Source organism: Cervus canadensis, chromosome 21, assembly GCF_019320065.1.
Source record: "Cervus canadensis isolate Bull #8, Minnesota chromosome 21, ASM1932006v1, whole genome shotgun sequence".
NCBI classification, from domain to species: Eukaryota; Metazoa; Chordata; class Mammalia; order Artiodactyla; family Cervidae; genus Cervus; species Cervus canadensis.
Window position 1 is genome coordinate 59,415,925 of NC_057406.1, and position 10,502 is coordinate 59,426,426.

General features: G+C 54.9%; 1 protein-coding gene across 1 annotated transcript in view; it reads left to right on the forward strand.

Moving 5' to 3' along the window:
- CYTH4 (cytohesin 4) overlaps positions 1–9,608 on the forward strand; it is a 31,273-nt gene extending 21,665 nt beyond the window's left edge. Inside the window, exons 9-13 of the mRNA XM_043440820.1 lie at positions 3,664–3,775; positions 5,172–5,248; positions 5,713–5,784; positions 6,308–6,462; positions 7,674–9,608. Of these exons, the coding sequence (XP_043296755.1) occupies positions 3,664–3,775; positions 5,172–5,248; positions 5,713–5,784; positions 6,308–6,462; positions 7,674–7,746 (489 nt within the window). The 3' untranslated portion in view covers positions 7,747–9,608. The remainder of the gene's footprint in view (positions 1–3,663; positions 3,776–5,171; positions 5,249–5,712; positions 5,785–6,307; positions 6,463–7,673) is intronic.
- Positions 9,609–10,502: the final 894 nt, after the last annotated feature.

The window sequence follows — 10,502 nt, forward strand, 5'->3', positions numbered from 1 at the left end:
GGCAACCCACTCCAGCATTCTTGCCTGGAGAATCCCGTGGACAGAGGAGCCTGGTAGGCTACAGTCCACGGGGTTGCAAAGAGTCAGACACGACTGAGTGACTTCACTTTCACTTTCTTCACTTTATGATATGAAATGAGGGCTTGAGAGTAGATTAGAGCTCAGGTCAAGTCCCATCTCCCCGTTGTTCGCCTCCTGGATGACCTTGAGCAATGACTCACCCTCTCGGGGCCACCACTTCCTCAACCAGGAGAACGGGAATAACGACGCCTGCGTCACAGAGCTGCTGTGAGTAGTAATTTTTAAAAACGTAAAGGGCATAGCCCATGCCAGGTACATAGCACAAGCTCTAATGGTAGCTTAGGTCGCTATTAAGAATCATTAATAATTATTTAAAATCCCCAGCCCTTAGTAAACTGCCTGAAATGTGAAAGGCCTTTGAAAATTCATCTCATTGTGGTATTTGGAGCAGGAAGCTGGGCACAGCTGGTCTGGCAGGTAATGAGTTAACAGCCTGCCAGCACCAGTCCTGTTGGATCTCCCAGGTGCCACTTTATTGCTTCTGTCCCGGGAGAGCCTCCTTCAGCAGCTCCCTCCTTAGGTATTTTTCCCAATTCAAGTCTTTTGTTAATAACAATGTGCTGCATTTGTATAGAGCTTGTAACTTTCTTCTCATAGGGCTTTTGGGTCTATTATCTCAATTTAGCTTCAAACTCTGCCTGGGAGGTCTGGAAAGGGTTTATTATCCTCCTTGGCAGCCGAGAGGCAGGGAAAAGAACAGAGCGTTGGAGTCACAGCCACATCCAAGTGCTAGCTCCTCCATTTTCTAGTTGTGTGACTTTAGGTAAGAGGCTTGACCTCTCTGAGCTCCCAGCTTATGGGATTAGTGTAGACATGTAAGGTATTTAGCACAACACCTATGTCTCTCGGCGGGCTAATGAATCCAGAAGCTTTCAGGGCACAAAGAGAACCACACTGGCCTAGTCCTTGCTCTTCAAGGTTTTTACAGAAAGCTGCTGTGGACTGGGGGGGTCTTCTTGCTTTCTTTTGGGGCTTCAGCTTCCCCATGTGTAAAGCAAGGACTCAGCTTTAAGTATCTTTAAGTATCAGTTTGTGGCTTTGTGGAAGGATTCTCCAGGACATATAACATTTTTAAGTGACCTGATTTATGAAATTAAATTGACACAGACACATCACCTCAAGAGAGGTCACTCTGTGACCATGAGGGTACGCAGGTGGGAAAGACTTTGGAGAGGTGCCTGATGGGAGCGGGGGCTCAGGCAGGTGAGCGAGTCTTGCCCTAGCCATCCTGATGGGGACAGGGCAGAGTGCCTAAGAGACTCAGGGCAAAGGCACAAGCTGTGGACTCAGAGGACAGGAGATCAAATCTCAGCTTCGCCTTTATGGCTGCGTGTCCTTGAGTGTGAGCCTCGGTTTCTCCATCTGCAAAGTGGGCTGATGACACTGACCTTACATTGTTCTCCTGAGAAGCAGACAAAGCACTTCAAGTGCCTGGCTCCACTCACCATGACACGGCTGCCCAGAGAGGGACCTGGGGTGGAGAAGGAAAAGAAAGAGAGGGGAAGAAGGAGAGCTTATCCACCCTGTGGTGTCACAGGTGGAGAAATCAAGGTCCAGCAAAGGAAACAGTCAGTTGAGGGCATCTTCTGCTGTAGGTAGGGCCAGACCTCCTGGGTTCTTGTCCAAGCATCTTCATCAGAAATGACTGTGTATCGGGCTCCTTAAGTTCTCCTGACAACCACAGGCATCAGGTACCATTCCCACCCCACCCCACCCCCAGCTTACAGCAAAGGAAACTGAGGTCCAATAGAAGTAGCTGGCCAGGGGGGCTAAGTCTGTGAGGAGTCCAGGTTCAAACCCACGTCTACCTGAGCCCTCCCCGCTGCAGAGACCAGAAAGGAAGATTTGGGAGTGCAGATGTTGACTTGTTTCCCAGCTTCCAGTTTCTTCCTTGGCTGGAGGAATTCTCAACTCATGTCAATGAAAAGATGGGGGACTGATGGTCAGCTTCAGGTTCGGCTAGACCCAGGTGCTTCATTGAGGTCAGGGCTCAATCTGGTCTCTCCATTTCTGAGCATTCTCCTCTTCCAAATTGGCTTCCCTCTTAAACAGGCTTTCCCCCAGGTTCCCCAGAGAGGACCTGGGCAACTCCAGGCTTCCATCTTGCTTAACAGTTTAGAGTCCCAGAATGAAGGCTTATTGGCTGGTGTGGGTCACAAGTCCCTCTCTGAATCAGTCACTGTGACCAGTAGGAAGAAATGCTCTAATTAGCCAGATGGGAGTCATTCCCTGTCTCCTGGAGCCTCGAGGGAGTGCTGGGTGGGCAGTGTCAAACCCCTGAGCAACCTGGACAGAATGTAAGGGGGTGATTCTCCAGAGGAGAACAGAGTAGGTGGGGAAGGGTGGATGCAAGGCCAGCACAACCACTGGTGAGTGGCTGTTGTCTTTCTGATCATGTCTACCCAGCCAAGAGAAGACAGCCTGATTTGGTGGTGGCAGGTGCAAGGGTGTTTTCTTACAGGGGGTGAGGGGAGCCTGGTTTTACAAGGTACAGGAAATGTGGGTGAACAGAGCTTCTTTCCTTGTGGGGGCAGAATGTGTAGGCTGTAGGAGGCCCGCAGAAGCTACCAGGGGCTCGCCGTGGGTGTCGTGAAGGATGAGGCCTTGTCTGTCCCCCTGCTTGCCCCCTTGGGCCTTCAGAATATTTGTATGGGCTGCCAGCTTTGCTGACAGAGAACAGGTCTTAGAGAAAAGAACTCCTTCAACCAGCGGGGGCTACTAGGGAAACCTCAGGGCCAGGCTGGGCCAGAGCGGGAGGGGCAGCAGGGCTTCCTGGCTGCTCTAGGAATGTGGGGGCTCTGAAAACGGAAAGTGGTCCCTGCCCTTCCCCACTCAACCCACCGCAGCCAGCTGAGTCCTCCCCATCAAACCCAGGAAAACCTGCTACAGGCCAGCACCCTCCTCCCCTACTCTCTTACCCTACCACCATCCCTAAGCTCCTGGAGCAGAAAAGATGTTTAAAAACCAGCAAACACCATTTCTAAAACTTTGGGGAATCGAACAGTACTTGTGAAATTTTTCATTTAACATTTCAAGGAAACCATCTGAACAGCAGCACACACAAACACAACAGAAGGAAATGATTTCATTATGTCGATGATGGTGACCCACCATTGTGCCTGGTTTTAATCAGCAGAATTAGACAATTTAGAATGTTTTTCCCAAACAGTTGGAAATCTGGGCAGGTTGTCCATGGAAGGCAGTGTCCCACAGCAGGGGGTTCAAAACACAGAGGGATGATCATTGCCAACATCTACAGCTCTCCCACAGGGAATTCTCAGCCCTGGCTTGCATACCTCTGGTGACAGGGAACCCATTGTCCTACAAAGTTGCTTCTTCCATATTTCAGCAGCTCTAACAACTAGAAAGTCCTTCACGGAGAACTGAAATCTGCTTTCTGGGAAATTCCCATGCCCCAGAAGAGATCTCTGGTCTCTTCCTAGGAGAGGGGCCTGTAAGAGCCAAGATCAGCTTCCCAACTTGAGGCACATAGAGTCACTGACCTGCCCGAGGCCACACAGGCCAGACCCAGGCCCTGGATAAAGGTCACAGTGGATCTTTCCCTCCCTTCTCTTGGGGCAGAACCTCTTCGACAGCATCAAGAGCGAGCCCTTCTCCATCCCCGAGGACGATGGCAATGACCTCACCCACACCTTCTTCAAACCGGACCGCGAGGGCTGGCTGCTCAAACTGGGTAAGACACACACTCCTGCACTCTGGGGCACATGCACTGATGTGCCTACACACTCATGCAACAAGGCTGACACACGCACCCATTTGACTTGAAGCCTCGGGTGGTGGAGTTGAGCACCTCCTGAGCCCCAGGGCAGCAGTCTCCTTGCCCCAACCCTCCCTCCGTCTGTCCTGGGGATGAGGGGACAGTGGGGGAGGGAACAATGAGCAGGAAGGGAGACGGAAAGCTGACAGATTCATAGATAAGCCCTTCAACCGCAGATTTTTCTTCCTGAAGTGATTCTGAAGAAGCCCAGGCCCAGTGAGGTTAAGGGCCCAGCCCAAGGCCACATAGCCAGCCAGTGGCAGAATTTGGTGGGCAGATGGTTGGGTGTCCCTGAAAGATGGGGGGAGGGAGTGTGAGAGGATGTGGCTTGGGGAACCTCTCCTCAACAGGACGGGGCAGGGAGGGCCTTGGGCCTGCAGAGGGGAGCTGTGGTGGGTGCCACGGCAGCAGCTGCTGCAAGTTCTAGCAGCGGAACTGCAGGACCTGGCTGTCTGAGCCTGCCACCCCCACACAGGCTGGGCACCTCTGGGCAGGGGCAGCCAGCCAGGCACAGAGGCTTTCCAAGTCAAGGGAGGACAGACGCCGTATGTGGGAGCAGGGCCCTGGCCTGAGGGCCCATCCAGACCCTCCATCTCTCCAGGCCCACCTCCCAGTCCATCCACCTGCAGACTGCAACCTCCTTTTCTTGCCCAGCTGACAGTTTTCAGCCCCAGGGCGGCTCTAAGTCACAGATCCCAGCTCCTCCATCCATCCTTGGCCTCAGTTGCCATAGCTGTGGAATGGTAACAGTCATCCTTGGGAGGATTAAACATGTGGGGAAATGACCATGCACTTGGGCTCTGGGGCTCAGACACTGGGGTTCAATTCCCATCTCTGCTGCCAGACCTTGAGCAGATGACATACCCTCTCTGCCCTGCGGTCTCCTCATCTGTAAAACGGGGTTAATAATGGTCCACTCCTCATAGGCAGTCATAGGGATTAATAAGTGAATGTTTCTTGAATCCTCTAGAACATTGCCTGGCAGGTGAAAGATGAAAGGCTTAGCACAACACCAGGCAGGGAGCGGGCCAAGGGATGAACAGAGCGGTGGGGGCAGGAGGAAGGTGCAGGAATGGCCATCCTGCCCCTGGGGCCGGACTAGGGAGGAGCTCTGGGGCAGCCTGGAGGTGATGGAACCCCTCAGGTTTTAAGTGGGGGAGAGACAGATGAGGGGGAGGTGTGGCAAGCTAGGGGTTAGGGGGCCAGGGTGGGGGCCCAGAGGTGGGCATCGGAGGCCCTGCTCTTCCGTGGAGAGAAGTGCTGGAGCCCAAGGTAGAGGAGGGCTCACTGGCTCCATCGCTGGCTCTTGCAGGCGGCCGCGTGAAGACCTGGAAGCGACGCTGGTTCATCCTGACGGACAGCTGCCTTTACTACTTCGAGTTCACCACTGTGAGCCTCATGCTACCCTGTCCCTCCCCTCAAACCCTTTCCAGATTCTCACTAAGCAGTCCACTGTAGAGCTGGGGCCTCTTTGAGATCATTCGGTCCTCCTCCACACCCATCTTAACAATGGGGGAAACAGCTACAAAGAGGGGATGGGGCTGGGCCAAGGTGCAAGGCAGAGCTCGGGCTTAAAGTCCGGACTCCTAACTCCCAGCCAGGGCTCTTCCCACGCTGCTCCCCTGCCCTCTCCAGGGCTGGTCAGAGTCTGGGGAAGATGGGCACACTGCTCTTTGGGGTCTGGGGTGCCGCCGAGTTCAGACAGAGGAGGCTGGCAGGCTATAGTCCATAGGGTCACAAAGAGTTAAAAGCGACTTAGTGACTAAACAACAACAAAACTTCCAAGTTCACTCCCTGCCCTTGACTCCAGACTCCCTTTGCTGATCCTGATCTTCCTTCTTATTCTCCTGCAGGACAAGGAGCCTCGGGGAATCATACCCCTTGAGAATCTCTCAGTGCAGAAGGTGGACGACCCCAAGAAGCCAGTAGGTGTCAGCGAGGTGGCCTCAGGCCAGAGCAGCTGTAGGAATTTCCAAAACAGAGCGCAGGCTGGGCTGGGCTCTCCAGGAGGCGAGGCCATGCCTGTGACACCTTCCAGCAGCTCAGGCTTGCCTCAGCCTCCCTCTTAGGGACGGGGATCCTGGTGTCAGGAGGCCTCAGGAGGGCCTGGCCACACTGTCTCTCAGAGCCTGGCCCCTGATACTGGCTCTGGGACCTTTAAGTCTCTGCTCCTTTCTGAACCTCCATTTTCCCATCTGTCAACTGGGGATTTTAAGAGGGATCATGGATTTAGGTCAAGTCAGGCACATAGTAAGTTTTCAACATGAGGAGCCGCAGCCCCTGCCCGTTCTTCTCTCACAGGAAGGCCTGGCAGTCAGGTGTATCTGCTGCTCTTCTAGATGCTGGTCTTGCCCAAGTGTCTAGGCCTCTCCGAGCCTCCCCGAGAGCCCACAGAGCTGCCCTTTCCTCCCACCCCTGCCCTGCCCTCACCTGGCCACTTGCCCACAGTTCTGCCTGGAGCTCTGCAACCCCAGCTGCCGGGGCCAGAAGATAAAGGCCTGCAAGACCGATGGCGACGGAAAAGTGGTGGAGGGCAAGCACGAGTCTTACCGGATCTCAGCCTCCAGCGCCGAGGAGCGGGACCAATGGATTGAAGCTATTCGGTAACGGGTGGCTGGGCTGGTGGGGAGGGGTCTCTGGTCACCTTCCAGAAGCCCCAGCTCCTCTCAGGGTCCTGTTTCCTTGTCTGTAAAGAGGGCTAACTCCAGAACTTCCCTCCTGTTTCTGGCATGCAAATCCCTTCCACCATGTTCCGTGAGCATCCTCTCTGGCCCAGAACACAGAGGAGCAAGGCACTGAATTCATGGGGATGGTGGAGGATCATGGGAGATGTTATAAATAAAGCTCTTTGCCCAGCGCCTGTTAGCATCAGGATCCTAAGTGGTCCTGAAAAGACCTGGTGTAGGGTCGGGAGGAGGACTTTCTAGGTGGAAGGAGCAGTGCAGGCCAAACAAAAGGGCAGGTTGGGCATAGGGATGCCTGGACATCTTCCTGGATAGCTGGTGCTGGGCATTGTGGGACTGGGCAATGCCGGGCAGTGCAGGGGGTAGGGCTATGTGGGGACCAGGCAGCCTGGGGGCTGAGCAGTGGGAAATGAGGCTGCAGTGGATGGCGAGGCCTTGGTGGCCATGTCAGAGAGCTCAGGTTTCTCCTGAGTGTGCTGGAGAGCCACAGACAGGTGTGGCCAGGGGAGAAAGACCACCGTGCAGGGGCTGGAGTGTGACAGGTGTGATGGGCAGTGGAGGGACAGGAGGAGGGGCAGGATAACACCTTGACTCTGAGTCCATGGGGAGATACCAGTGGGGGTGAGTCCTGTTCGACAGAGGAAGACATGGAAGTGGTCAACGGGCCGGGGACCATGTATGTCCCAGAGACTTGTAGGGTCTTTTCCCTCTGACCTTGCAGCAGCCCTGTGAGCCTGCCAGGCCAAAACTACTCTCACCTTCATTTTACAGATGAGGACTGAGGTCCAGAGAGGGAAAGGACCTGCCCAGGGCCACACAGCCAGAGAGGGGCAGAGCTAGGACTGGCAAGCAGGTCTGCTGGTTCCACCTGGGCTCTTGTCACCTCCTTCCGAGTCTGACGGGGCCTGGGGAGGTGTCCAAAGATACATGGGGGCAGAATTCTGGAGGCTCTCAGGACTGTCTGTGGCATACCCTGGCTCGGTCCTTGGTGGGGTCATCAGGCTTTTCCCCTGCAGTGGGGCAGGCCAACCCTGCCCTGGGAGAAGCACACCCTTATTGCAAGCCCTGGGAGATGAGACCCCTTTGCCAGCCCATCCAGCCCTGAAACCTTTTCCCTACCCGCACTCCAGAGCCAGCATCACTCGTGTCCCCTTCTACGACCTGGTCTCTGCTCGGAAGAAGAAGATCGCCAGCAAGCAGTGAGCTTCCTTGGAGGTGGTGCCCGGTGTCCTGCGAACCCCATGACCTGTGGTACCTGGAGACCCACTCCCACCTCAGGGCCTGCAGACATTCTCCCTCAACCCCCTTCACTCTGACCTGACAGCGGGGGGCAAGGGTGGGGGAGGCAGGGCTCAAGAGCCGGGGTGGGTGGGAACCACCATCTCAGAGCCCGATCATGAGGCTTCTGGCCCTGGGCATACAGGAAAGGCCCCACCCCTGCCCCAAGTCCACTACAGGAAGGGGTAAGGAAAGTGGCCACAGCCTGGCACCCTGCCGTCTCTCTGGGCCTCAGTTTCCTCTTTTGTTAGAAGTCTCCTTGCCCTCTGAAATGCCATCAGCCTTCAAAGCAGGAGGGGCCTGAGTGCTTCCTACCCTCTACCATGGCGACGCCTCCTCCTTCTGCTCAGGGGGTTCTCAGCCTGCCCCTCCCATTCCTCAATGGGAGCTTGGCCCTCCCTGCCCAAGGGACACAGGAGACACATCTCAGATCCATGGACATGACCTCTGGGAGACCCAAGAGCACTGGACTAGGAGCCTGGACATCACAGTCTCAGTCCTAGCTCCGTCTCAACTTGCTGTGTGCCCTCGGCCAAGTCACACTCCTTCTCTGGTTCCTGGAAAACTGTGGTGCTTGGATAGGAATGTGCCTATCCTTCTGGCTTCTGGTTCTGTGCACTCCACCCCTCAACCTGCCAGCAATGGCCCCGCTCAGACTGCTTCCTGTCCGTGGAAGAACAGGAATGTGCTGGGTCTCCCAAGGAGCTTCTGGCTGGAGGTGTCTACACCTGTTTACTGAGCCGGAAGGGGCTCTGGACTGAAGACTGCTGAGAGGCGGAGAGCAGAGTGGGCCCATCCTCAAGGATGTTCATTTCAGAGAAGGAACGGGTGGGACTCCTCAAGCAAATGGCAGAGAGCATCTCAAACAGACATACTCAAGCAGAAATGGTGGTACAACCAAGAAGCCAAGAAGAGAGCTTTGTGATCTGTGGTTACCAGGAGGGCTGCCTGGAGGCAGCAACCATGCCATGAGTGATGTACACCCTTGTAGCAGAGTCTCCGCCACAGTCTCCCTGCTGGGCCACTGCCCAGGGCTCCTGAGGTGATGAGCAGCTGTCCCAGCAGGGTCCTAGCATTCTGAGACTCTCTGGCACAACACCATCAAGAGTGAAGCTGGCTTCACTACTCACAGGCAGGCAGTTCCGTCTCCAGGGAGGCCCCAGCCTGGAGGAGCATTCCACAGACAGGTTTCCTCTCAGTAGCACGACTTACCCTGCCACTCAGGCCCTGGGGGAGTCCCTAGAGGGAAGTTCCCTGGCAGGAAAACAGGAGATGGGGTTACCTCTGCTCGACTGTCAGCCTGCGTAGGTGAGCCGGACAAGGTGAATTCCCCCAGGGAGGGGAGGCAACTTCTCTTCCCCCACCTCACAACACACACACGTACACACTTTCTGTGGGGTCAGGACAGAGTAGCTGCCTTACAAGTGGTAAAGCCACTGTCTCTGGAGGTGTGCAAGCACCTCGTAATGATACTGCACTGAGGAGGATCTGTTTGGGTGTGACAGGAAGAAGATTTACAGGACGTTTGAGGTCTTCCACAGGCCCCATGGCAGCATGGGAGCTGAGTGCCACATCTGCTGCCTTTTTTGGCCCCTGAAGGGGCAGCCAGGGATCATGGGCTCTGAGGTCCTCTCCTGCCACTGGTTGTGCAATCTTAGTCCACTCTCTTCCCCTCTCTGGTCCTCGGGTTCCTCCCCTGTCACTGAGAGGGTGGAATGAGGGATTTTCTGGGCATGAGTGGCTGTTCTCGGAATCACTCAGAATAGAGAATAAAGCTCATGAGTCAACTCGTGGGTGGGGCTCTGTCCTCTCCGTGACCACATCTGCCACCCTTGAGGCCAATGTGGACCCTTCACTCTCATCCCTTTCCCAGCTGGAGAGCAGGAGGGTCAGATGGAGAAGAGTGGACACTCAGCAGACCCTGGACCCTCATCCTCTGGCCACTGGGGGCTGCCACCTAGACAGAAATCTCCGGGGGCTAAATTTGAAGCAAGGGTCCCTCTGAGCAGGGGCAAGAGTGCAGTGGTTCTGCCAAGGCCAGGGGAAAGCAAAAGAACTTCCCAATAGCCTATGCTGTCTGAAGAGAGAAAGGATGCTGCTCAGGAGATAAGTAGTGAGTTCCCTGTCCGATAAGGGATACAAGTACAGATTGGATACAGTGATCACTTGGGGAGTTACAGAGGGTCTTGAATTTGTTACCCTTCATTCATATTTTCCACACTCTTTATTAAGTGCCTTGTTTCAAGCACTGGTAGAACAAGACAAAAGCCATGCTTGCATGGGACTGACATTCTGGCGGTCCTGAGTTCTAGGCAGCCCCTTCAGGTGTGTAGGGCACTGAGATGGTCCCCACACCTTAATCCAGCCCCTTGTCTGAAATGCCACCATTGAGTCACTCCTTGAAGACCTTAAGGCGTTGAATTGATCAACTTTCATTCTGCCCAGGTTTTTGAAGCACCTACTATGTGCCAGGCTCCACACACAGAACCAAGGATCCAAAGATGAGCAAGGCAAAGCCCTTGCCCTCCAGAGGAACTCGAGTCTAGTGGGGAAAGACAGCCCATTTCAACTCATGCTGTTACATAGAGTGGAGCACACGGGCTGGTGGAGGGCTGAGCTGGGCAGAGAGGCAATCCTGGGGGCTTCTCGAAGGAGCCGGACTTGAGTTTTGGCAGCCAGGT